This window comes from Ochotona curzoniae, unplaced genomic scaffold (genome assembly GCF_017591425.1).
Source record: "Ochotona curzoniae isolate NIBS_2020 unplaced genomic scaffold, NIBS_Ocur_1.0 contig_1, whole genome shotgun sequence".
In the NCBI taxonomy this organism is placed as follows: domain Eukaryota; kingdom Metazoa; phylum Chordata; class Mammalia; order Lagomorpha; family Ochotonidae; genus Ochotona; species Ochotona curzoniae.
The window spans coordinates 44700650-44728202 of NW_024464918.1; the positions used below are offsets into that span (position 1 = coordinate 44700650).

Sequence of the window (27553 nt, forward strand, 5' to 3'; positions counted from 1 at the left end):
GGGCCAGGGAGGGGGATTACAGCCACCAGCCCAAACATGAAATCCAAAGAAAAACAAAGAAACGTTGAAATCCATGCCCAGTTCTGCCACAATTCTGTGAACTCTGTGACAACTCTGCATGATCAAGGAAACTCCCGGGGCTGAAGGAGAAACAGCAGAATCAGCAGCTCAGGGTGTGAGACCCGACCTGGAGGTCACCCAGGAGCCCATGAGCTAGTGTGAGGAGGGATGACGCTTCCTGGGCACTGGGCACTGGGCACGCGGCTGAACTGAAAATGTGAGCCAGCCCATCTCACAGCCTCCTCAACGCCACACACTGAGTGCAGCCACAGAGCTGTCCCCAGCCTGCAGGTCTCAGCCTCAATGCCACGCACTGAGTGCAGCCACAGAGCTGTCCCAGCCTGCAGGTCTCACAGCCTCCTGAACGCCACACACTGAGTGCAGCCACAGAGCTGTCCCCAGCCTGCAGCCGACAGGATGTTTCAGGTTTGCTGCCAGCAGAGCGCTCACACACCTGACCTTAAGACAACAACCCTGCATTCATCTTTTTTCTGACGCTGAACGAAGACTTCAGGGCCAAGTTTCACAGCTGCGCTGCTGTCCTGCTTGAGCCATGGCCAGTGGGCTTTGGCAGAACTGAAGTAGGCAGAGGGCACAGCTCACTGGGCCACTGGCCCTCTCCAGCTCCTGGGTTCCATGAACCGGCCGCCCCCATGCCAGCAGTGGAAGCGGGTGGAGCTGGCAGGGGCCACAGACTCATCCACCTACCCCACATGCCCCTCCTCTTAGCCAGGCTGCCCATCAGGGTGTTCCAGGGCAAGGTCTAACACAGCCGGGGTCTCCTTTCTGGAAAACAAAGCAAGGCTGAAGGCGCAGCTCAAGTGCGGCCGGTGGAGTGGAGAGCGTGCTGCCTGGGAGGCCCCGGCCTGGCCTGCAGCTAGCCATGTGCACCCAGCCAGGTGCCAAGGGACAGCTCCAGCTCCGGAGTGGGCCACCCATGTGGCAGACCTGCATTGTGCTCCGACCGCCCGGCTCTGGCTGCCCCAGCTGCCCCAACTGCCCTGGCCGCTGGCTCACTGTACAGAGGAACCACACACAGCAAATGTTGGTTTCCTCTTTCTTTAGCAGCTGCTCCATTTGTCTTTCCTTTTTTAAAAATCAGCATTAAGTTATGGGCAAGGAGATAAAAATGGCTTCCAAACCTACAGAAAGCAAGGTGCCCGGTAGCCTGCACTGCTGTACAGTGCGTTAAGCCACTGCCTGGAGGCCAGCACTCCCCGCCAGTGTGCGGATTCAAGTCCCAGCAACGCAGATTCCCGCTGTTGCACCTGAGACAGTAGCAAGTGTTCTAGGTTCTTGGGCCCCTGCCACCCACAAGGGAGATCCGGGGGAGGGAGGCTTCAGACTGTACGCCCAGCCCAGCCCAGCCCAGCCCAGCCCAGCCCGGCCACTGTAGTCATTTGGCAAGTGAGCCAGCAGCCGGAAGATATCACTCACTGTGTGTGGGGGGGAGGTCCTTATTACCATGTTGTTCAAATAAACCTTTTTTTCTAAAACAAAAACAAAACAGCGCTGGAACCATGGTAAATTAGGAAAAGCTGCCACCTGTGGGAAGAGCATCTCATATGGACACCAGTTCATGTTCTGGCAGCTCCACCTCCCTTCCACCTCCCTGCCTGTGGCCTGGGAAAGCAGTGGAGGACGACCCCAAGCCTTGACCCTGCACCCGCACGGGAGACCTGGAGGAGGATCCTGGCTTCAGATCAGCCCTTTACCAGCTGTTGTAACCATTTGGGGAGTGAACCAGTGGGTGGAAGATCTTTCTCTCTGTCTCCCTCTTAACTGTATTTCAATTTCTTAAAAGAGGAGCTTTCCTAAAGCCAAGCACCACCTAACAACATGGCAAAGCAGCAGAGCTCTGCTGAGCAGAGCATGTGGATTCATATTTATGCACAAAGAACTCTGCCAGATCCTCCACAAATGAATGACGCTATGGAGGGGAGATGAACAGAGAGGCTGCAGTACATCCGGAAGGGAACTTTTAATTACACCATCTCTAATCATTCTGACTTTGGAACCATGTGGATAAATAATGCTAACTGAACAAAAAAAAAAAAAAGAAGAAGAAGAAGAAGAAGAAGAAGAAATGAAGGCCAGCAAATGTTAAAGAGGAGGAGAAAGGATGAGAATAAATGAGGACAGCGGACATTCAAACACTTCTACCAAATACTCCACATATGCAAGACCATCAAGTCCTAACCACATTCTGAGTGACAATGATTAGAACCAAACCCACGAACCCAATTTATACCTAAAACGCTCTGCTCAGCTAAACCTTGACCCATTGCATAACATAACTTTTTCCAATAGCACAAACAGAAATAAGGTTTTGCAGTTAATTTTTAAACTGAATATCCACTAAATCCAAGCCGCCTCTCCCTGCATTCACGTGCTGAAGGCTTCTGTTGGTTGGGTCTATGGCTACAAGATTAAGAGGACCTGCAGTACGAAGAGGTGAGGACGATTTGGGGTGACATTTACTCACGTGACAGCGAGAAGGAGGTGAGAGGGAGTTGCCTCAGAAATACGGAGCTGGGACCAGGAGTTCTGCCAGCCACACACTGCCTGGGTACTGCCCACTCGTGACCGTGAACTCCAGCATTAGCATACCCTAGGGAGAGCAGCCCCAGACAAGGATGGACAGAAACGTGTTCATCCAGAAAAGGGCTCCTCTCCCAGCAACCAGCATCTGAACGCACCAGGGTGAGGGAAGCAGCCAGCAACACCACTGTGGGTGCCAGTGGGACGAGGAGGGTCACGCCAGACACGCATCCAGCTTTGCTGACCACAGACCTGGCCATGCAGCCAGGCGTGGGGAGGGAAGACAGCCTGATAGGCCCACAGAGGTTTCCTCCACAAGCCTCAGCCCAAAACCACAGGAGGAAGACAACAGCAAAGCTATCTCCACAGCTCCCCAGCCCCGAGCAGCACCAGCAGACACCACCAGCCCAGAGCAAAACTGCTCACAGCTCCCCAGCCCAGAGCAGCATCAGCAGACACCACCAGCCCAGAGCAAAACTGCTCACAGCTCCCCAGCCCAGAGCAGCACCAGCAGACACCACCAGCCCAGAGCAAAACTGCTCACAGCTCCCCAGCCCGGAGTGCACCCGCCCACCCTGGGGCCTAGCCTCTTCTGGGGAGCCTCAGGCGGGCGCTTCCCAGTGTCCTGGTGGGTCACACTACTGTAAAACTCCTCCATTTCCAAAGACAAAGGTTGGAAAATCGAGGCAGCAAAGTGTGGTCATGAATTGTCAGTTACTTTGTGGGAGAAGAAACCGTGTTGGGGCTACAGGAGGCCAGTGCCCAGCTCCTGGGTGTCCTGCTACATTTTATGTAATTATTACATGTTGTTCTCTCATGCTGCCACCTGTGGGTCACACAGTGTTACATACTGCTAACATGTTACCTACTGCTAACACATTGTTAACATACGATTTGTACCTATTACCATGGACTGCCTTGTGACCTTGAGGAATCTATGAGACATATCCACCTTATTTCCTGGAAACTGTTATCAGCTGCCTCTTAAAATCACTGTCATGATACATCTTTTAATTTTTATTGGAAAGGCAGATTTACAGACAAAAAGGAGAGATCTTTCATCTACTGCTTCACTCCCCAAGTGGCTGCAATAGCCTGAGCAGAGTTCATCTGAAGCCAGGAGCCAGGAACTTCTTCTGGGTCTCCCACGCAGGTCAGGGTCCCAAGGCTTTGGGACGTCCTTGACTGCTTTCCCAGGCCACAAGCAGGGAGCTGGAAGGGAAGTGGAGCAGCCAGGACACAAACCAGCTTCCACACGGGATCCCAGTGCATGCAAGGCAAGGACTACCACACCAGAAGCAGCAAGCATGCTTTTAAAAATAATTATAATAAATACAACAACTGCTGTGCTGCAAAGGCCATTTCCACCTAGGCTGGAAGCACACGCCCACCTCTGGCTCTTGCAGTTGCTGTGAACACACTGGCGTCCCTTCCTTCGAGTCTGTCTCAGGCAGCGCTCCTTGTTGGCACTATTCTTATTATTATCATCATTGGCAGAGGTCGACTATGTGTAAACGCTCATTAGAATCCTCTCTTTATGTTGGGAAGTAGATGAGACCGAACCAACCAGATTTACCATGATGGATCTCAAATCCACAATGTGATCAAGCACCAACTCACTGTATTTTCCCTGGAAGCATTATGCTATATTTGCCACGCAGCCAAAATGTGCTCTCCTGTTCTCAGTTACCTGAAGCACTTAAGAAGCCAGATGAGCACCAGCTCAAGCCTATTATCTCATTTGCCCTTATCAGAGGCCAATTAAAGCAAAAACGATGCAAACAATTGGGCTCTGGCCAGAGCGGAACAGAAAACCTGAGGCTGAGGTTCAGCCCTCCCTGCAGGCGCAGGGGCTGGAGCCTGGCAGGGACTCTACTACCCCGTGAAGAGCTGGGAGCAACCAACGCCCCAGTACGACGGACACGAGGGGCACTCCCTGCCGACCTCAGCCAACCCCTGCATCTCCCCGCAGAAGTAAACACTTAAATAAGCCTGCACAGGACACTCAACGACTTGCAATTACAGAAGTAGATGATGCCCTATTTTGAGGTTTTTCCCGTGTTTGGCAGTCTGCACCCTAAACTTTTCAAGTTCAGTCGTACAGACCTTTCACTCAGGTCACCGTAGCAGCAGAGCCAGGCACTGCCCTGGGCTGCCTGTGTCCCGAGGCCTGTGAAACACACGGCTGTGTGTTGTTAGCACCGGGGCTGCAGTGAGCCAACGAGCCTCGGTAGCCATGGAAGCGGGAGTTACACGGGACTCCAACGGGGCCAGCAGATGTACCCAGGCAAGCCAGCCTCGGGATCTTGCGCACATATCAGGATGTCCCGCCACTTGCCACATACAAGCCAGACACAAAACAGCTTCAGGCAGAATAGACACGACCAAGGACGTCCAGGGACTGCGTGCATTCCTGACCAGCCGGGGTAGGCAGAACGCAGCAGAGGAGAAACAAACACGGTGAGAACCAGGCATGGAAAGAGGGAAGCTCCGTCAGCCCACCAGCTGCGCCCCAGACCAAACAATTGTACCTGGTTCACTCACCAAAAGGCTTCACTACGTGACAACACAGCCAAGGCCCAGGGTGCGTCCCCACTGGATGACACCACAGTGCCGCATGCGTCCCCACTAGATGACGTCAAAACGCGACGTGCGTCCCCACTGGATGACACCACAGTGCTGCGTGCGTCCCCACTAGATGACGTCAAAACGCGACATGCGTCTCCACTGGATGACACCACAGTGCTGCGTGCGTCCCCACTAGATGACATCACAACGCTGTGTGCGTCCCCACTAGATGACACCACAGTGCTGCGTGCGTCCCCACTAGATGACGTCAAAACGCGACGTGCGTCCCCACTGGATGACACCACAGTGCTGCGTGCGTCCCCACTAGATGACGTCAAAACGCGACATGCGTCCCCACTGGATGACACCACAGTGCTGCGTGTGTCCCCATTGGATGACATCACAGTGCTGTGTGAGTCCTCACTGGATGACATCACAGAGCCATGTGAGTCCTCACCAGCTCACAGTGCAGCGCTGACCTCCAGGGAGACAGTGGGAGAGGTAAGCTGCCCTCCCGCTGAAGGCGGGTATGTGTAGGATATTACACCCACATTCAAAATGTAGCTCCCAAATGTTAAAATAAAAACTGATCAAATAATCAATTGTGATCTCTGAAGCACTACAGGCCAGCAATGGTGAGGCGGGAAGGGCACGCAGGGAGAGCTTGCTCCCTGCAGGCTGCTCGCAGACACACACGCACAGCTGGCAGAAGACAGCGCTAAGGGACAGTGAGGCCAGGAAGGGGTGGGGGGTCCGGAGTCAGCACACTGGCAAGTCCACACACAGAAACGGCTGTCAGCAACAGTAGGTGGGAAAACAGGAAGGACGGCATGCCCATGCACAGTGCCCGGGGCAGAAACGAGGCCCAGGTCAGAGGAGATGCTGCCAGACCTGGGGCAGGGTTAGCACGGCCACCCCAGGAGAGCACAGACGTGGGGAGCATGCACTCCTGAGCACGGTCATCCTCCCATGCCATCCACTCCCTGGCTCCCACCCCATCGCTCTGCTGTTAGATGTGGAAGAATCATCAAGATGGATGTTGCAGAACAATTCAGAGGGTCCTGCCACAGGGCCCCGAAACACTGTGGAGAATGGGCGGACACCAGGAGGAAGCGTGCTCGCTCATGCACATCAACACAAACACCACACGTGTGCATGCTGAGCTTCCCCGTGCCTCGTGTGCCCTTCTTGATCATACTGACCCTTGCTCCTAACTGTCCAGCACGCTCCTTAAGGACCATCGCCTCTGGGCCACCTCTGGTGTTGCTGACCACTCCTCCTCCCACCGGAGACTGTAGGCAGGAGAGGACAGAAAGACCACCCCCACCCCTGCCTACAGACCCCAACAGAGTGACACCCAGGAACAGGACACTTAAGACTAAAACATCCCTCCACAAGCCCTTTGAATGACTGCACAAAACCCAACTCAACAACTCTTCAACTAAAGCTCACACACTGAAGATTGATTACTAAAACCTGGGAAAGACTTCTCATGTCTGCATGAATTCCATCAGCCTTATCAAGCAATTCCAGAAGATTCAAACTATTTCCCTGAGGGCCAGTGCAGCCATAGCAAGCTAAGCTTCCGCCTGCAGCACTAGTGTCCCACATGGGCTCCAGTTCAAGTCCCACTGCTCCACTTCTGATCCAGTACCCCATGACAGTCTGGGAAGGCATCAGAGGCTGGTCAAAGTGTTCAGGGCTCTGTACTCACTGGGAGACATGGAGGAAGCTCCTGGCTCCCAGCTTTGGACTGGCCCAGCTCTGACTGGGGTAGGTATTTGAGAAGTGAATTACAGCTAGAAAATTTCTCTGTGTTCCTGTAACTCTGCCTTTCCAATAAAAATACATAAGTTGAAAAAAAAATGTTTCCTAAGCAAAGGCAGGATCTCGAACACCAACAGCCCAGGGAGACGTGCTGGCCATGGCAGGGGCAGTCATGTGGCTTGGAAGCCGCTCCCCTGGGCAGCTCAGTGTCCACGAGCAAACAAGCAAGCAGTCATGGGCACACAGGCCACGTGCCCTTGTCTCATGGAGAAAAGCCCTGGGGGCATAGGGTCTCAAAAAACATGAGTGCCACTGTCCTGAGAGAGCCAGAGAAATCCTACCTCGGGGCAGGTGCCCGGTCAGCCTCATCCTTCTGCTCCAACATCTGGGAAGAGGCGGCTGTGTCAGGAGCGCCCAAGCAGAGTGCCCAAGCTTCTGGAAACTCCACCAGGTCCCCAGACCAACAGGTACACACACACAACCTGGGGATGGCAATGCAGTCTAATACTCACAGCCTGAGGGTACTGGTGTAGCCACACACACACACACACACACACACACACAACCTGTGTATACACACAGCCCAGAACCTGCTTTCCCCAGAAGAGCAATTTTCACAGAGCCCTGCAAACTGAACCATCCTGATCTGCTCCCAGTTCAGACCCAGGGCCCTGGACAGCCCACCTGGCCTGTGGAGACACGGCACAGCAAGAGGCAGAGCAGGCAGCTCTACTGGATGTTCCCAAGTACAGCATCCACTCAGGCAAATCGGGAAGTTGGTGAGAGCAGGCTGGCAGTCATGGAAGCAAGGGTTGTGGCTGGAGTGGTGATGAAAGCAAATATAAAGCAAGCAGGTGCCAGGGCCTCCTGGGGCACTGCTCAGCGTGCTGCAGCTTCCCAAGCTGGTTCCTGAGCCACCATGAAACCTCTGGACAGCGTGTGTAGGAGAGAAGCTGCTCCTCCCGGACCACCCGTGTTAGGAGCGTAGCCTCTGGTCTCGTCAAGTACAGCTGTCCAGGAACACAGCCCCCCCACGTCCACGCTAGAAAGGAATGTGGACCCCAGTGCCCCGCAAAGCCCCACAGCACCGTCAGGAGACAGGAACAGACGACAGGCGGGAACGGGCCCCCATCCGCCCCTCGCTGGTTTGGTTCCACAGGTGTGGCAGCCGGCCCTAGGATAGCTCGGGCTGCAGCCTGTGTGGGACCACCTTGAGAAGGTAAGAGCTAGCCACGGGAAACACTCAGGGAGGCTAAACCACTGGGGGCTGCAGGACTGAGAACAGAGTGTGACAGCACTGGCGGGGGGGGGGGGCGCTGCACACAGGGACGGTCTTTAGTAAACCTGTCCCAGAAAAGGGTCCGGGAGAGGGGGAGGCACCCTTTATAGAGGTACCATGCGCAGAAGGCACAGGATTCCACAAAGAAGGAGAAGCAGGAGTGCCCAGCGGTTAGGATGCCATCTGGGGGGCCCAGCCCCACGTGGAGGGCCTGGGTTCCAGTCCTGACCCCCCTTCTCCTCCAGCTTCCGCCAGCAGGTGGCAGCTCAGGTACTGAGGTTCTGTTACCCATGTGGGAGAACCAGACAGTCCTACCAGGCTGTGGTGGGACTTTGTCCAGTGAACCAGTGGATGACAGATTCCAATGGAGGACAGGAGAGGGGAAGAGGGAAGAGCGGAGATGAGACTGGGAGTGGAGGAGGAGAGGAGAGGTGGAGAAGGAGGCCACGGAGCAGGGCATGCGAGGGCAGTCACAGCAGAAGACATCATCTTTGGGGGCAGGGGGATGTCCTAAGCAGGGAGGCGCTGTCCCTTGCTTCACACTGACCTGTCTCCTCCTAGAGCCCCTGCATTCTCACTGCCCTCCCGACACCCCCAAGTGCCTCCCAGGCCCTCAGGCAGGGGTGGCCTCCTTGGCCAGGCACCACACGTGCCCGGGGCGGGCAGAGCCGGCTTCCTGGGCGTGGACTCTTGAGCTGGATTCAGCATGGGCTCCCATGATGAAGTTGGTGCCATGGCCCGCAGGACAGCAGGCTCCTGCAGAGATCTGCATCTCCCAGCTGGGGTCCAGAATGACTCCGAGAAAACACCGAAACAGGGCCCGCACAGAAGTGTTGTGCAGGTCATCTCGCCTCCAGGTGAGTGGACACCCCCAGGATTCCAGAAGATGGTGTGTGACTTGATGGGCCACATGCCCTCTGCCTGCCACATAGGGGTGGCCATGGCAGCACCTGCTCATATGGGCACGGCTTGCATTCCAGTGAAACCATGCAGGTGCAAACGCACTGGGCAGAGCTGCCCAGGGGTCTCCTGGCACCCCACAGACAGCATGCTGATCCCTGCTCCGAGTCAGCCTATGCCTGCTTCCCCTGCCCACCCTGCCCGGTGCCCTCCGACCAGGACACAGCTCCACCACCTCGCTGTCAGCTGGGCATGCTCCTGGAGCCCAGGCTCTGCTTCCTCACCAGGACGGCACACAGCCCTGGTAACAATGACAGCAAGGAGGGTGGCACAGGGGCCCTGGAGAAACCATCATGCTCAGCCTACAGAACTCCCCACGGCTCAGACACACAGGCTTTTCCCATTCCAGGGATGGAGACAAGGCCGAGCAGGCAGGCTCTTCTGCCAGCGAGGGCACAGCGAGAAGCTGGCATCTGGGGCTGGAGCTCGTACAGTGCCTGGCCTGCTTCCTGGAAGCAGAGGGGGAGCTCTCAACTCCAACAGCGTCCTCTCTGCTGTCCCCAAACCCTGGGGCTGGGGACAGGCCCAGGAGACACCGTCCACACCTCTGTGCAGCGGCCCTTCTGCTCTCCTCAAAGCCCAGCACTACAGGGACCTGTCCCCATGGCGGAAGAGGCCGTAATAATGATGGTGACACCTGTGTCCTCCTCTGAGGACAGATGCCGACATGCCCCAGGGGCACTGAGGGTCACCAGGCAACCCTGCTGCATCCGTCTCCCCTGGTGTCAGTGGCAGGTGGGGAATCCCGCCGCTGGGGGGCTGGGAGTCTCAGAACACAGCACTGTGCTCCCCAGCAGTGCTCCCACAGACACCGAGGCCATGGGAGCCCCGCGGGAGCTGGGGCAGCACTGGGTTGCCCAGGCAGAGTCCTAGAAACAGCAAGGAGGGGAAGCTCAGCCTTCTCATTCTAACAAGCAGAGCCTCACTGTCGCACACAGCACGATGCTGTTTAACACCGCTGGGAAAGACGAAAACGAGGCCAAGGCAACGGCTGAGCCCAGCCTAGCCCTCCTACCCCACCGCTCCCCAGGAACTGGGCAGGACACCCCAAAAAGGGCTGGAGGGACAAGGTCCTCACACAGAATTGCAAGGTGATGCTCCCAGGGGAGTCATTTCTGGCTGTGCCCACGGTGAACTTGACAGTGGGTGGGGTCTGCACCCCCCCACCCCGAGCCAGGCCAGAGCTCAGCAGCTAACAAGGTGGCAGAGCGTCGGGAAGGAGACAAGGGCGGGGCCAGATATGCCAGGGAAGCCAGATGAGAATGGGCTGAGGAGCTGAAACCCACACAGCTCAGGGGCACCCACACAGCTCAGGGGCACCCACACGGCTCAGGGGCACCCACACGGCTCAGGTGCACCCACACAGCTCAGGAGCACCCACTCGGCTCAGGGGCACCCACACGGCTCAGGGGCACCCACACAGCTCAGGTGCACCCACACGGCTCAGGGGCACCCACACAGCTCAGGGGCACCCACACAGCTCAGGGGCACCCACACAGCTCAGGTGCACCCACACGGCTCAGGGGCACCCACACGGCTCAGGGGCACCCACACAGCTCAGGTGCACCCACCAAGCAAGCACACAGAAGTGCAGTAATTGTCTTCCCCAAATGCATGTCACTGCTGCTTGCCCCGCAGCCTTCCAAGGTTATCTTGGTGATTTCTGTTTATGTCACTGCTGCTTGAGTTTTAAAGGCCTGTTTCAATGCATTCTCTTTAAAACATCCTGTTTGACACCCAGAAACACATAGTGGGGTTCTTGGTTAACATCCTAGTGGGAAACAAGTAAATCCTAACTGGAAACATCTTTTGATAACAGCACTAATATCAGCAATTGTTAGCAACAAGTTTAAAGGACAGTGGTTGACACGGATAAACACATCTTCAGCTATTCCCACCCAAAACAGGACAATCCCCGCTCTCCGATCAAGTCCCCCAGCAGGGGCTGATTCACCCAGGCGGCAGCTGACCCACAGCTGCTCACCGTCAGGCCACTGGCTCAGGGACATGGAGAACTAGGCGCAGCTGTGGAAAGCCAGAGGCGGCCATGCCGAATTGTGCAGCTAGCAGTCAGCTCCGCTACCAGCTTCACAGTGCCTATGACCTCCAGCTATACCAGCAAACCCCATGCCACCACGGAATCTCTCTTCGCCACTCTGTCATCAACAGTCTGGGGACCTGCCCGCAGGTCAACCTTCACGATGGTGGATGCTATTCCAACACAGTCCATCAGAGACCGAGTTACAGACCGCAGCACGGTGCTCCTCCCAAGTGCAGTGTGCTCACAGGCTCTGCATGCTTCTCCCTGCAAAGCCCTAGCTTCCTCACAGACCACCCCGTGGCCGAGCCGTACAAACCACACACGGATCTCAGTCCGATGGCTGGGAACCATTCCCATGGCTGCGCCGGGTAACCACTGCAGATAAATTACAGAAACGCTCAGGACATTCAAGAGAGCAGACTAAATGACGGATGTTAGTGTTCTGGCTGTTGACATCTGTTTCCAGTTTACAGGGCAACGCCGACCGAGGCCTGCCACTCCAAACCAGAGGCCTACAGTTTCTCGACTCAGTTCAGGAGTATTTTCAGAGAAGCAGCAGACACAGCTCCTAGACGAAAAGCAAACCAGGACTGCTTGCAGAGGACACCTGTCCTGGTTATGCACAAACACCTGACTGGCTCTCTGACAACCACAACTGCTGTGCTTGGGTCAGCGCAGGCAAGACCAAACCCTAGCGCAGCAAAGCAAGACAGAAGCCTCCTGCGGCTGTCCTGCAGAGCTGCAAAGAGCCAGCATGGCGGAGAGGCGCTGCCACCACTGCTCCACCCACCGTCCGGCTGCGGCTGCCTTCAGCAGGGGTGAACACCACAAATTTCCACTATCCCAATCACTCCCTCTGCTTGCTTTTCGGAGCTCTCATGTAACTGCTAAGTCACCAGGGTCCTAATTAGTGACATGAGCTGTGAGGCCTCAAGGAGTTATTTGGCTCCCAGCACGAAGACAAGGTGCTTTAAGGGGGAGATGGCCACGCAGGTGAAAACTGGAACATTCCTAATATCGGAAGGGCTTCAACATTCACTCCCAGCCAACGGCCCGCGTGACCACGCCCACGCCTTGCCCCGCATGAAAACTTGCTGACAGCAGGAATCCAAGCGACTTGGGGGGGGGGGGCGGTGGACAGGGAATGTTATGCTTGCTTATTGATTTGGAAGGCTGTCCTTAAGAGACCAAAAGCTTTTATTTAAAAACAGGTGGACCATGTAGCAGCCTGCAGGCACACACCCTCTAAGTGTGAATGGATCGGGGGCATCACGCACACACCCTCCTTTCTGTTCTGTTTCCGAAAGAAAAAAAAGCCACCATCACTGAGCCCAAGGCCAGAGAGGCGAGGTTCCAGTTCTCCCCTTTCCACACCAATGAGCAGCACAACCGCAAGGTACAATCAGCAGCTGGCCCGGCAAGAGCCTGCCGGAGGCGCCAAGGCTCCTACTGCCAGCAGAGTACTCCACTGCCCGCCTCGCAGACAAGGAAGCCCAAGTTCAGAGAGGAAGTCACTTGCCCAAGGTCGCAAAGCTGATTAGCAGCTTGGCTGGGACTGTGCAGCAAAACAGAACAAAAGAGTGGGACAGTACCGCTCAGCAGGAAAGCCTGCAGAGGAATCTCAGAAGCATCCCATGACACAAGAAAGGAAAGTGACTGGGGATATTTGGGGACAAAGCTATCTTTCAAAAGTGTGCTCCTGTCGTTTCTATAAAAACTCCAGTTACTAAACAGGGATGTCCATTCACAAACCTGGTTAGCACTCACTGAAAAAGCCCAAGATGATGGACAATGGGAAGTGCAGGAGGCCACAGCGAAGGCCACTCCCAGACCCCTGCCGGGGTACCACGCCACACTGGCACCCACAGAGTTTGGTGGAATGGTTTGTGAGCACTTTAAAACAGAAGCAATGATACAGGCTTTCACAAGGATGGTTTTTACAAACTACCAACAACCTTAGACAACGTGTTTTCGGCATGGTACACGCTTCCCACTAGAACCTCAGCTGTCAGGGTATTCATGGGAAAGATAATATATGAGATGCATCATTTCCAACTCCAGTGCCCAAACATGAGGAAAAGGATTAAAACACCACCATTTCCATGATGGAGAATGCTTTTAGACATTAAGAATTTTTGATGGTGTTGGAAAAGCAACAGAAGCGTACATGGGCAGGACACAGGACTTGTCTTACACAGTCACATGGCAAACACCACGTGCCTCCACGACAAACCACGTCAGTCATGTGGGAGCACGACCTGCTTCAGCTGCGGTCTCCCCTGGCCATCACCCTTTCCATCTCTCACCGCGTTATGAATCTTCCAACAGGAATAACTTTATCTGACGTGGGGGAAAACATCTTCAGAGAAAAGGCATTGGGCCACAAGTCCCTAAAATAACTCCTAGAAATGATGACTGAATCAGGCCTATGTCTTTCTGGAGCCACGAAGGGCTGGGGAGATGGTGACGCGCAGCTCGCAGGGCCTCGGTCACAGGGGGCAGCGGCCCAGGCTGTGGAATGGCTGCAGCTCGTGGAGGTGAGGCCACCGAGGCTGTGGAATGGCTGCAGCTCATGGAGGTGAGGCCACCGAGGCTGTGGAATGGCTGCAGCTCGTGGAGGTGAGGCCGCCGAGGCTGTGGAATGGCTGCAGCTCGTGGAGGTGAGGCCACCGAGGCTGTGGAATGGCTGCAGCTCGTGAAGGTGAGGCTGCTGAGGCTGTGGAATGGCTGCAGCTCGTGGAGGTGAGGCCACTGAGGCTGTGGAATGGCTGCAGCTCGTGGAGGTGAGGCTGCTGAGGCTGTGGAATGGCTGCAGCTCGTGGAGGTGAGGCCACTGAGGCTGTGGAATGGCTGCAGCTCGTGGAGGTGAGGCTGCTGAGGCTGTGGAATGGCTGCAGCTCGTGGAGGTGAGGCCGCTGAGGCTGTGGAATGGCTGCAGCTCGTGGAGGTGAGGCTGCTGAGGCTGTGGAATGGCTGCAGCTCCTGGAGGTGAGGCCGCCCAGGAATCTGAACCCAGCTTTGCAAATGGGCACACGGACAGCTAGGACTTTGGTCACTTGTGTCGTGGGCTCCGCAGGTACAGAAATCAAACTGGCGAGTGTGGCCATGGCAGGTGTGCACACTGGGTGAAAGACATGACGATGGACCCTGTTTCAGGAGCAGAGCCTGGAACCAGCCAGACACCTGCAGCCCTGCGGCCCCCAGAGGTGGTCCACGCATGAGGAGCAAGCATCCGGCCCCAGGCAGTGACAATGGCTATCGGATACCAAGATGCCCCTGAGCAGGGTCAGGAGACGGAACGCCCCATGTTTGGTTCATGAAGTACTTCTGGAGTGTCACCCAGATAGTTCCTGTGGAGCTGTGACCATTTCATGGTGCCAGTGGCCAAGGTAACACAGACTTCCGAAGTCCCAACCACGTTCGGCACTGGTCATGCGTCAGACTTCCTCACTTCGAGAGCCCAGCAACATGAGTGGGACCCTGAGAGAGGAGGCAGGGGACAACATGCCAAGGCACGCAGGCCAGCACCCAGGGGACCAGCACCCAGGGGACCAGCACCCAGGCTGGCACGCATGCTGGTTGATCTATGAAGGGGCAGTTCATCCCATGCTGCTGGAAGTGGCCATCTGATTCTGCCTCTACCACATCAGCCCCGACGGCTCCCCAAGGTCAGGGATGACCTTGGGTGCGCCAGGTGCAGTAGCCAGCTGCAGCCACCTCAATCCTGGGCACTGTGCTGGCTATCAGACCCTCACGTAGGCAGCCTCCCTGGGGACCGCTGGGCTCCCTGACTCACTCCCTGGCACCTGGTGGACAGGCGATTCTTGACCTTGTCCTTGCCCCGCCTGTCCCTGCGACGCCAATGATCCCTGTGGGCCTGACTGCAGTTTCTGTGCCATGAAGCCTCCAGTTCACATTTCCAGGGCAGACATGTCCCCAGCCCAGTGCCTCACTTGCAACCAACAGCAACGAAAGCAGGTTACTGCCAATTCTACACCCTGCCCTTCCCGACATGAGGCAGCCAGGTACCCCCACGCCATGCCTGCTCCTTCCACCTGCCTGGTCCCCAGCCCTCGCCCATCACCCCGGTACATCCACTCTGCCTGCTGACGGCCCTCACGGTCAGCAGACCCGTCTCCCCAGAGCGTCAGACATCGTGCAGGGCCCCAAGCCTCTGCTGCTATTGGATCCCAAGGACACAAGGCCACGGCAGCCCCTGGATCCAGCACCTGCTGGGTGCCACGTGGCCCCCTGTAGCCCATGCCAGCCTGCTCTCAGTGTGAGCCGACCAAACTCCAGCCCAAGGGCAGAGCTGTTTGCCATGAATGTTTCTCCTCTTGCACATTTTTGTATCATGCTGTCAGTCCCTCTGCCCAACACGCTCTCCCCAGCCCAACACGTCCCCACCCCCGGCTGCCCTGTTTGTCCCCGACCATGGCTTTTATCATGTTTCCAAGAACTGTTTATTTTTTTCCACTTTCCTTACCTCCTCTGGAAGCGTTTACTCCTAGAGGCAAAGACCTTGGCTGTCTTGTTCCCTACTGCATTTAGCTGAGCTCAAAAAAATTACAGATGAAATGAAGAAAACCAGATTTCATTTCAATATAAGGAATTTCTCCCTACACAGAGAAGCTGGTGAGCAGCAGAACAAAAATGCCCGGGTGTGGACCAGCTCAGGGGGAGGCTCCAGCAAGGGTGACAACAGAGCGAGCACCACGCCGCGTGGGGCCCCAGGCCAAGGGACAACTCTGCCCCTCCCCTCCCTCACCACCTGTCCACCCCATGGGATACAGACTAAAAGACAAAAGCCACAGGGCCCACCACGGAACTGCACAAAACGTGCCTTCAATGGGACCAGGTTCAAGGAAGCCACGCATGGGAGCCGTGAGGGTCCACTGGTGCTGGTCTCCAACGTGCCGGGTGCCCGTGTGGCAGTCACTTCCTCATCAGTAACACAGAGCAGCAAACAGCCTGGCACATACCTGTCAGCTGGGCAGATCAGGCGCCGTGCAGGTACCACACGCAGTGCGGAGCCCGTGAGGCCATCGGTCCTCGGGTTCACTCCTGCAGGATCCGTTCTCCGGAAGATAATCAACATCTCAGACTTTCAAAAACCCAAGAGGATTTTTAAAAAGTTCTTTTTGTAACATCCACAGTGGTGTGGAGGAATAACAGAAACCTGACAACTTTGCGATAGAACAGCACCTGCTTGCCCCAGCTATGTTGCTGCTGGAGTCTGCCCCCGACAGTCAGGTGGCAACCGACACACAGTGCTACCAGAGGGGACAACAACCAGAGCACCTCAGAGCCTGTGTCGCAGCAAAGCTCAGCCAACTCCCACTCAGCCGGCCACCTCTGCAGAGCTGGCTGGCCAAGGGGCCCCAGGACACCCCGAGGACACAGGGGATGCCGCTGCCCAGCAGGGTCTCCATGTGCCGGGGAGTGAGGACCCCTGCAACCCAAGAAGGAATCAAAGAAAAGCTAAGTGTGTACATGAACACAGCAAAGTAGCCACTGTTGAGATTCTGGAAGGGAATGTAAGAATTCTAACAGCAGTGACATCACAGAGGCAGGACTGAAGGACACAGAAAGTGATCAAGCTGTTCTCCTGTACCGACACCATGAGAACTACAGGCAGGATTCCAGCATGTTCTGCAGCTCACTCTGTGACGGGCCAGGGATGGGAGGCCCGCAGCTGGCTCATGCTTGGGGGACAGCCAGAGTCCACCACGCGGGTGGGGACTACCCCCTCACTGGGGCAGGAGACCCCAGTCGTCACGGAGGCCTCTCCAGCACTTTCTCCTTGGAGCAGCCTTGGTACACAAGTAAACACCACGCTTGCTTTTCAGCCACAGCTCTAGATTCCATCTTCAGAACGGTAACTTGAGAAAACATGAGCTGTTACTGCGTCCGGAACGATCCCAGAGACCAATCAGGGTGCTGACCCGAGTGTCTTTCCCAAGGACACAGAGAAGCAAAGCTGCTTCCAAATGCAGACTGTCACACCTGCCATTCTCCCAAGCCCAGGGAGACACAGAGAAGTCGGCGGCCAGACCCAGGGCCCTTTCCCACTTTAACACCTGCGTCTGCCAAGCCCAACGACCAAACAACTCTTTCAACTTCAATGACCTCAACAGGACCAAAGGCAGCACAGCACACGGAAGTTGAGAAGACAGGAAAGCTGCACTCAAAGTTCTCCACGATGAAGAACTGGGGACTCGCTGGGCGTTCGCTTCATCAGGAAACAACGTCAGGTGTGAGAGAGAGAGAGAAGTCCCTGGGTTCTACTTACAATGGGGCAGTGGCCTTGACTCTCAACATGGAGAAGCCGCTCCTTTTATTATCAAAGAACCTTTCTAAGTTACACAAGACCCACTCTCCAGGCATCGTCGCTGGCAGGAGACCACCAGACCCAAGTGTTTCCTGAATCTATGCAGATACTCCATCGTGAACGCTACTCGCATGTCAGCTGGGGGCTTGGCCGCTGGCAGGAAGTGAGGCCGCTCATCTATTTGACCAGATCAAGTGCGTACGTTACTGGAATATGCCCTCACCGGATCTAATTTTTGTCAGCATTTGAACAGGAAAAAGTGATTACACTTTCAGTTGTGAGTAGCATAAGTAATTAGTGAAATGAACACGCGATCCAGCCCAGTGCACTGAGCTGTCTCTGGTACTGAAACACGACACCGAAGCTGAAATTTCCTGAACCGTGTTCTCGGCTAGGCTCACCGTCAGCCGCACGTCGCCCGGACTCACCTGAGCTGCACTGGGTGTTAACGCTTCATGAAAGGGCATGCTGCCCTGTGTCCCAACGCTCCCAGGGAGGATGCCAGGACCTCCCCAAGCTCAGGTACCAGCTCCAGCGGATAGAGCAGGGAGCCGGCTCAGCATCTGATGTTTCCCAACAGCAGGGGGAATGGTGAGAAGCAGGTGTTCCGATAGCGCTGCCCTGACATACTAGGAGCAAGTCTAAGAACCCTGGCTTTAGGACAAGCACTGCGCCCAAGGCCACACTCAACGGCAGCTGCAACTGCTGCACCGAGTTTCCTAAGTCAAGGTCAGTGACTGCAACGCTTTAAACTGTGAATGTTGAAGGCAGAACGGCGCAGAGGCGACCTGAACGCTGGCACTTTCAAAGGGGGCATGACTCAGGGTCTTCCGGAGAGGCCCCTGGGAGGGATGAGCCTCAACCTCCCTGCTTCCTACTGGCCCATGACTCCCGGCGTCTCCGTGCTTACCAGGCCCCTTCGCACGTCCCATGCCGGGTTAACAGCACAGCTGATACAAATCTGGGGCTGTTGCTTAGGGTAAAGGCTCCACTCCACGAGACGCCACGCATATATCCTGCTCCATGACTAACCACACGGAGACCCCTAAGATTCCATTTTGAAATGACCCCAAGAGTGGCAGCTTTAAGAGAAACCAAAACCCACAGAAAACAGATCTAATTTTTTAAAAGCTAACGTTCCAGGACATTCCCGTTGGCTGGCAGGAAAGACGGCCAGTGGGCTGACCCCCCACTAACTCAGTCCTCCCCGTTCCGAGCCGCTGCCAGACCCTCATGACACGCCAGTTCCCAGGGGCACCCAGGGACAGACGCTGTCCCCAGTGAAGCCACTGGGGAAGTCAGAGTTCCCGGGGCCTTACTCCTTCCTGAGTTCTCTAGGGTGACATTAATGTCCACAGCTCCCCAGAGGCTCCAGGCTCGATTGCAAAATTCCCTCAATCTGTCTTGAAAAGTCTATTTTATATTAATGCCAGCCAACATCCCCTCCCAGGGACGCTGGCTTCCTCATGTTCCTAGCAGGAACAGGCAACACAGGAGAAGCTGAGGGGTACGCTGCCTACCAGCAAAGTGTGCCTTTTAATAACTTCATTTTCCAGAGCACTAAGAACATGTCAGAATGTGGTCTCCCTACGGCAGATTTCAGAATCAAAGCAACAGCCATGCGTGTCGCAAGCTCTGGAAACGGCAGCGGGGCAGGGCAGGACCAACGTGGAGCCGACTCAGAGCGTCCGGCACTCGCCTCTTCTGACTTCAGCCCCCTCAGCCCCACGCTGACAGCCCCACGCAGCTCCTGCCAGCCTGGCCATGTCCTCTCCAGGTCAGAGCTGGCGGATGCGCCTGCCTTGTCCAAACCGTGTCTCAGCACCTCCTCTAGATGCTTGCAGGAGGTTCAACAGCTCCAGGTCACCAGTACTGAGTTCAAAATGAGTCTGTGGACACAGTCATGGTGGTTTTTGAAAAAATTCAAATGTGTGCACCCCGCCTTTGCAGCTGCAGCTTTATTCTTTATCTGCCGAGAGACTCACCCTCACTCCTTCTCATTCCCTGACCTCGCTCGCTTGGCAACACACACTAATTTGCAGCGACTTGCAGACACAAGCACCAGGTGAAGGAGTGTCTCCCTCCCCTGGGGTCGCTGGAGCCTTGCTCTGGCTTGAGCAAACCCGAACGCCACTCTCTTCCCGGCTGGGCGTGTGTCTGCAAATTGCCAATTTAAACTAATGCAACACGACCAAATCTTGAACTGCCAAACAACAAGTCCTCTACAATGTCTGAAGTTCAAGCACAGCCTGGATATGAGACAGCGGCAGCCGGATTTGGGGGTTTCAGGGTGCTTCCGAGTGCCCAACAACCGGTCACAGAAAAACAACCGGAAAGCAGCCGTGACTGCAAATTCTGAGCTGCAAAAATCTCAACCTACTTTTTGGAGAGCTAGCTATTAATTTAAAACTTTCACTGTCCCTCTGACTGTGGGCTACACTGTGCAGAGCATTCTGCCGTTTTCAGCCAAACCTAAGAATAGAGCTCCTGGGCTGCATTTAAACAAGCAAACATTTCCTAACAACACAGCTCTCGGGACAATAGCCGTTAACTCTTAAGATTTCAACAACAAAAACAAGCTTCATGGTGAAAGCAGGTAAGAATCAAACTGCCAGGCTTCGGGAACCTGAGTGCAGGGTAAGGGTGCAGCCAGGGTGGGGGTGTCCCACGCCTTACTCTCACACATCACCAGCAGCTCTCTCTGCTGTGCCACGGGACGGCAGACGACACGCGGCAGGGCTGACACCTCCCCTTGCCATCAGCCTCAGGGAAAGGTGCTCCAAACAAGGGCAGAGCAAGGCCGGCCTGTGACCGCCTCTACGAGAGCCAGCAGCAGATTCAGATGTGTCCACTAGACACACAAGAGGGAACACCTCGAGGGCTTAACACTCCAGAACCCACTGCGTGAGTCAGGACAGCACCGCCTGGCCTGGCTCTGCTCTCCTCTTTTTGGAAGAGTCGGTCAGGTGCCAGGCCCAGAACTCCACTCTGTGCTTCCTGCAACCTCGGGCAAGGACAAGCTGGCGTGCCCGGGGCGCAGGCAGCAGCCCTGGTCTCCCAGCAACCCCGTTACCTGTATTTCCCTGGCGTGGTACACGATGATCAGACCGAGCAGGATGACAGTGGAGAGGCTGATAAGGCATTTCAGAGCTAAGGAGTACAGCGACGCCTGCAACAGTCAGACACAAGCACTTTTAGCCAGGAGCACTTCCAACCGCCCTCTGAGTCTGGGGAGGGGGAGGGCCCTGCGGGCAGACCAAAGTCCCTCAAGGGGACTTGAGTGTTCTGAGACCCCCTCAGACCCCTCGGCCACAGAGCAAAGCCGGGTGGCGTGCAGAACGCCAGAACGCGGGAGGAACCAGGCTGGGCTGCCGAGGAAGTTCCACGGAGTCGCAGGCGGCCGCCGGACCTCCGGCTTCCAAGACCACTATGGCTGGAGGTCCGCACAGGACTGCCTGAGCGCACCGGGCACTCGCATCGCCCTGGCCAACTTTGGTGCCCTCGCCGGTGGAGCTGGCCGGCCGGCAACGCCCCTCGGAGCCTCAGGACCCCGGGCCAGGCGCTCCCCGTCCGCGCCCCTGAGCGTACCTTGTCGTAGGCGCCCCACGACAGCTCGGTCTCGATGACCATGACCACGATGCCGAACATGCCGAAGATGAGCGCGTAGTCGCTGAGCCGTTTGCGCTTCTCGAACAGGGCGCGCCGGTGGCCCAGCTTGTAGCCGATGTTCTGGTTCTTTTTCTTGCTGGGCTTGGCGCCGCCGCTGCTGCCATGCGTGCTGCCGCCACCGCCTGCCCCGTAGAGCGCCAGGTTGTTGGAGTTGTTGTGCTCCGGCTTGGAGACCACGATCTCGGGTGCCGGCGATGAGGCGGCGGCCGCGGCAGACGGGGAGGACGCACCGCCGCCGGGCGCCGGGGGCTGCAGCGGCTGCGCCTCCGAGTCCATCTCATGCAGGTTCCGGCGGGACGCGCTCAAGTTGCTGAGCGGCCGCATGACGCCCCCGTTGTACCTGCAGCTGCTCATGGCTATTTCGGTGAAGGGGTTGCTCTCGCGGCGCGCCTGGGGCGGGGGGTGCGCGTGCTGCGGGGGGTGGTGGTGGTGGTGGTGGTGGTGCGCGAGCAGCGGCGGCCCCGAGCCCAGGCTGCCCAGGCTGCCCGTGGGGCTGGCGGCGGGCTGCAGGCGGAGGCACTGGGGGGACTGCGCGGCGGGCGCGGGCTGCGGCGCGGGCTGCTGCCGGCGCGCACTGGCATGGCTGGACGGCGTCAGCTCGCTCACGTTGAGCTGGCTGCCCCGACGCGACGAGCAGCAGCAGCAGCACGAAGAGCCCGACAGCGGCGAGGAGGTGCGGGTCCGCAGGGCGCCGCCGGGCGAGGAGCCGCGGAGCAGCAGGGACAGGTTATCCCCCGCCCCCGCGCCCGCCGCGGGCCCCGAGGAGGAGGCGCAGCTGTTGCGCCGGAGGCACGGACTGCTGCCGCCGCTGCCGGGCGGCGGGTGCGCCAGGTGCGGGTGGTGGTGCGGGAGCGGCGCGTAGGGCGCGCACGGCTTGTCCTGGCTCGGTGGCGGCTGCTGGCAGTGCAGGTGCGCGGAGCGCGGCGGCGGTGGCGGCTGCTCCGGGAAGAAGCCGCGCTGGAACTGCAATGGGGTTTCCATGTCAGGGCTGTTAAAGCTGCAGGGAGACCAGGCGGTGGTGCACCCTGCGCAATGCGTTATGGTCGGGAGCGGGGACTCCTGCCGCTGGTGCGAGGAAGGGCCCATGCCGGCTCCGGTAGAATCCAGGCGGCGAGTCCGATTGGCTGGGCGCACCAAAACAATGGGCATGACATCACCTGCGGGGACCGAGACCGAGCTGGCGGCGCGCGGCGGTGGCGGGCGGGCGGGCAGCTGGGGAGGGGTCTGCCCCGGGAAGGCCCGGAACGCACGCCCGGCCCGCGCCAGGCCGCCAGCGCACCGGGACCCACCTGCTGCGCCGGAGCGCACGCGGCCCTGCCCGGCGCCGGGAGCCCCCGCGCGCCGAGGCCGTGCTGCGGGGGCAGCCGAGTGGAGAGGCGCGCGAAGGCCGCCGCCCTCGGCCCGGAGTCGGGCGCGCTGCCCTGGTCACCTGCGCCCCGCACTGCAGCGCGGCTGGCCACCCAGGCCATGGGCGGGAGCGGCGGGGCCGGTGCGGCGCCTAGCCCGCGTCCGTACGCTCCGCAGGGCGGCCAGGCAGCCGCCCCCTCGCCCCGCGCTCGCCCCCTCCGGGCCTGTCCCACCGCGTCGGGCCGCCTCCGGGCCTGCGGGGCGGCGTCGGGCTCCCGCATCCGCCAGCCGCCCCGCCGTGTCGGGCCCGGCGCGCCGAGGCGCGGGAAGGGTTAAGCGCGCGCCCGGGCGGGGCCGGGGGAGGGGATCCCCTGCGTCCGCGGGCGGGGCTGGCGCGGGCTTCCCGGGGTCCCCCCGGCGGGGGCGGAGGGCTTTCCCCGCCACCGCCCGCTCACATGCGCGCCTTCTGCGGAACATGAGGGGCCGGCGCCCCCAGCCGCCACGTCCCGGCTCCGCGCTCGGCACCCCCGGCGGCCGGAGAGGGTGGGTCCGCGGGGGCCGCTCCGGCCGTGGACTGCAGGCTGCCTCGAGGGTCCGGGAGCTGCTCGGGCGGCGGGCCGCGCGCTCCTCGTGGGCTCCTCGTCCTCCTCTTCCTCACCTGCAGCGGACACACAGCAAACGCAGGTCAGCAGAGCGCACGGCGAGCGCCTGAGCGGCCGAGGGCGCGCCGCCCGGGCCAGGCCGCAGACGGGCCGGATTAGCGGGAGAGCGGTCCAAGTGTGCACCGCCCCCTAAAGCGGCAGAAACCGAGGCCTGGGGGATTGTGTGTGATGTGCTGGCGCGCGGAGGGTCGCCACGTTTCCCTGTCTCAGAACCGATAACTGGCCCGGTTTGCATTGTAAACTGTGGTTTGAAATGGCCATTTTTGTAATAAAAATGAAGATAATTAGAGCTCTCGCCCTGAAAGCAGATCGCCCTCATTAGGCAAATGGAGCCTCGGCGGGATCCAGTTTCTCCATGCAATACCTGGCGGCTGCCTGCCCGGGAGGGGGGAGAGAGCGCCCGGAGGGGAATTGTCACTGCACACAGTGAATAGTTGATTTTAGGATTATGGGGGTGGGGGGGGTGGGATTAGAACCCACAGGCCCAGAAAGAGAAACGGGAAGGTGGTTTGTGTGCCACAGCCCATGGCAGGGCAGAGCAGTGCTGAGCGCCCCAGCTGTTCCTGGGTTTACATAAGCCATGCTAGGTGGAGAATGGGGGTGGGGGCAGACCGATGGGACAGAACCATGAAAGTGGATTACAACCAACGCGCTCGGAATCAAGTTACTCTGTTCAGAGAGGAAACAGGGCCCAGCACTGCCTGGATCGCCCACTGCAGAGCATCATTCAAGACCCAGCTGCCCCGCTCCTTGCTAAGGTGCCTGGGAAAGCAGCGCAGAAAGGCCCACGTCTGGGGAGCGGGCCAGCAAGCAGACCGGTGTAGTCTCCCTCCCTCCATGCCCTCTCTGTCATACGTCTTTCAAATAAATCTTTGAAAAAGGACATTCATCTCCAGCACAAAATCCGTCCAACATGCATTAGCACTGTTCTCGGTAGATTCGACAGCTCCCTGTACCTGCTTAGGAGAGAATGCTGGGTTCCTCCTTACAAATCTAAACACTTTAAAAGGAGTTACATAAATGTCGGCGGAGATTATGCACTCTCAAATACCACAACAGTTGTTATCAGCATTTAATTGGATGCCAGTCTCTGGAGTTCCTAAAATGTCATTAGGAAAAACAGCAGATGCATCCCTTGTGCCAAACCAACTTCCCAAACAGCAGATTGCAGACTTCAAACCCAGGGTTCCAGCCATAATGGGAGGGGACTGGCTTCTCTTGCCAAAAGTCCCTCGGTGCCTTCCTACAGTATTGCTGGGGGGTCCCCCATATCCACGTGGCACTGAGTCCGTGTCCCCTCCTCCTCAGAGCAGGTGCAGGAGGAGGAAGGGACACGCAAGACCCAGAAGAACGGGGCCAGTGGCACTTCAGCCGATGTTGTGGGGAGAGCTCAGGAACAGGAAGAAGAGCAAGCCGTCAGACTGGGTTCCTTTTCCCTAAAGGAACCCACGGACCACAGGCACTCAGAGCCTCCTTGGTGGACGTGTCTGTGCTGGGAGCCCCCGACGGCTCAATAGCACAATGGTGGAAATTGGCAGGTGCAGGCCCCGCCGTGCTGCTCCACTGCTGGTGCACAGCATCCTAACTTCAGTGACTGGGGCAACCTGCACCAGCGGGCTAGGATGGAGGGAAACGAGTCCCCCTGTGGACCTTAAGAACAGGAACACCACAGCTTTGTTCTGCTGCTTTCCCGGGTAGTACTCGAATCACAGGCAGCAGGCAGGATTAAGCAGTTACAGCAACAGTCTTCTTCCACTTGGTCCTGCCTTACCCATTCATGTCAGAGAGAGGAGGGAAGGCGAGAGGGAGATGTGAGGACGCAAACATGAGCCAGCGGTAAGGGTTCAGGCAACTGTTCGCTTTTTTCCATCAAGGATTATAAATGCTAAAATTCCCCTGGATTAACACCAGAGGTCATACTCATCCACAGATTGCTTTCCACACTGAATCCATTCAACATGTCCAGCAGCGTGACGGGTGTAAAAACTATGTCTTTTCTTTACGGCACACACCAGTTGCTTTGCCACGATTGTGATGTTTGAAGCTTGTGAACCCGGGCACGTGAGTGTGGACACACGCCTACCTTGTAACACACACAGCCTCCACCCACACAGCCTATAACACACACCCCTTCCACTCACACACAGCCTCCTCTCAAATACAAACACCATACCAACACCCACCCTGTAACACACAGCCTCCACTCACACATACCCTCCCCCGCATCACACACCTCTTCCCCACCCCCCACATACACACACCATCCACCCACATACCCATCTTCCCACACAAACCTCAACACACAGCCCAGCATACACACACCCTTACACCCTGATGCAAATACACACCTTCAGCTCACAGCCTCTCCCCACATACACATCTTGCCACTCACACAGCCTCCTCCAACACCTTCACACACCCTGTAACACACATACATACATCCTCCACACACACAGCCTCCCACCCACATATGCACATCTTCCCACACAACCTCCCCAGCAAGCTCACACGCCCTCCACACATGCACACATACACAGCTTCCCGTCACACACACACACCCCTTCCGCCTGCACACACAGCCTTCCCCCTTAGATCCTCCCACATACCCCACCCCAGACGCTCGCTCACACTGTGATGTGCATTTTGAGGGTCCCCACCAGGTCTGTAGATTAAAGGCTTGTCTGTTGGTGGCCCCATGGAGGCGGTGGGCACCTCAGGTCCCTGGGGTATGTACTGAAGGTCCTGGCTGGCAGAGAACGTGAGCACTCGGCAGGATGCCCACTCCTGCCCCTGCCATGCCTGCCCTTGCCAGACCTGGGCTCTGCCCTGGAACCTGCACACGTGGGGCTCAGCACTCCTCCTCTGCAGCGTCTGCTCCTCAGGCGTTTCCTTGCAGTCCTGCAACACTGACTAATTGGAAGTCATTCTCATTTTGTCAGGAGAAATGAACTTGTGTGAAGTAGTTGGGTGAGCAGGTTGAAATTTTAAACTTGTGGGTCGTGTCAACAAATATCCCTTGGCACCTGGAACACTCCCCTGGATCTTACAGGTGACAGACAGGAAAGTGATGTCATTTTAAAGCCACCCCCCCCCCATGTTGTTTAGCATGTCCCAGGCAGGCACTCCTTGGCAGGCAGCAGAACGCTGGTTGGTTCTCATGTCTGCCTTGCAGATAAAGAGCCTGTGCACACAAGGTGACATGGCTGGCAGGACTCCAGACGGTCCCCAGTTTGTGGTGCACCTGACTCTCATGCCACCAGCTTTTCTCCTCAGCAGGAGAACCACCTGCCTACTCTACCCCATCACCTGGGAGCAGACAGGAAGGGCGATCATGGCCAGGAAGCTGTCCCGCTTGGGTGTCTGATCTTCCTGTTGCCTCTGAGCAGAGCGGCTGGTGAGACACAGACCAGGTGTGGATGGGCCTGTCCCTGCTGTGCACCTGCCTAGGAAGGTGTTCACCTTCCATGTTCCTCCTCCCTGGACACGGGTCAGGACATGGGAAGGAGGGTCTACCCCACGGGCTACTCGTCAGGCCTCTGGGTCCCTCCTGTCCCTCCTGTCCCTCTGCCTGCCCTGTTGCTGGACAGGCTCAACACATCCATGACCCCCAGTCAGTCCCTGAGGTCTCTCTTTCCTTTCTATGACTGCGTGTGGCTGCCCACCTCCTAATGCCAGCTCACTACAGTGACGGAGCAGATGTTGACACACGGGAAGGGCAGAGCGAGGACCTGCTGTGTGAAGCCCAGCACAGCACCTTCAGCCGGAGACGCTCTGAGTTCTGACCCAGTGCTGCAGGCTACAGATGCATACTTATCTAGTAAGCTGGATTTTTGAAAACTGACTTTGATTCAGTGTTATTGCTATTTCATTTTATGGCTATCCATCCATTGGCACTTTGGGTCCACTGTTTTAATTATTAATGTGCAATAATTCCATGTGCTGGACAGAATCAGGCTGGACTGCAACACCCATTGTTTTGTGTGGAATGGGCTGGAAACAGAACTGATCCAGCAATTGCAACCACCAGCTGATTGGGGGTGACGAACTGTGCCGGGCCGTGTACTGGCAAGTACACACGAGAATCAGGTCCAGGATCACCTCAGACAAAGTTTCTTTGGGGATCTCCATAACCAAACTGCTGGACTCAGAACCCCAACCATAAAGTAAAGTGTAGGTTCTATGGTCTGACAATGGAGTGCAAGTATCTGAACCAGGCCTCCTAGGAGGCTCAGACGGAGCAGTGGACAGCACAGCCAGGTGCACACGGAGGATATGGCAGTCCATCAGAACCTGCAGAGGACACCTGGCTCCACAACAGAGGATGGAGG

The 27553-nt window shown here is 57.3% G+C and overlaps 1 protein-coding gene across 1 annotated transcript in view; it reads right to left on the reverse strand.

The window, feature by feature from the left end:
* KCNN2 (potassium calcium-activated channel subfamily N member 2) overlaps window positions 1–23040 on the reverse strand; it is a 79827-nt gene extending 56787 nt beyond the window's left edge. The window contains exons 1-3 of the mRNA XM_040977142.1: window positions 23019–23040; window positions 21136–22373; window positions 20621–20716 (exon numbers count right to left, since the gene is read on the reverse strand). Coding sequence (XP_040833076.1) covers window positions 20621–20716; window positions 21136–22373; window positions 23019–23040 — 1356 coding nt within the window. The remainder of the gene's footprint in view (window positions 1–20620; window positions 20717–21135; window positions 22374–23018) is intronic.
* Between the last annotated feature and the right edge of the window lie 4513 nt (window positions 23041–27553).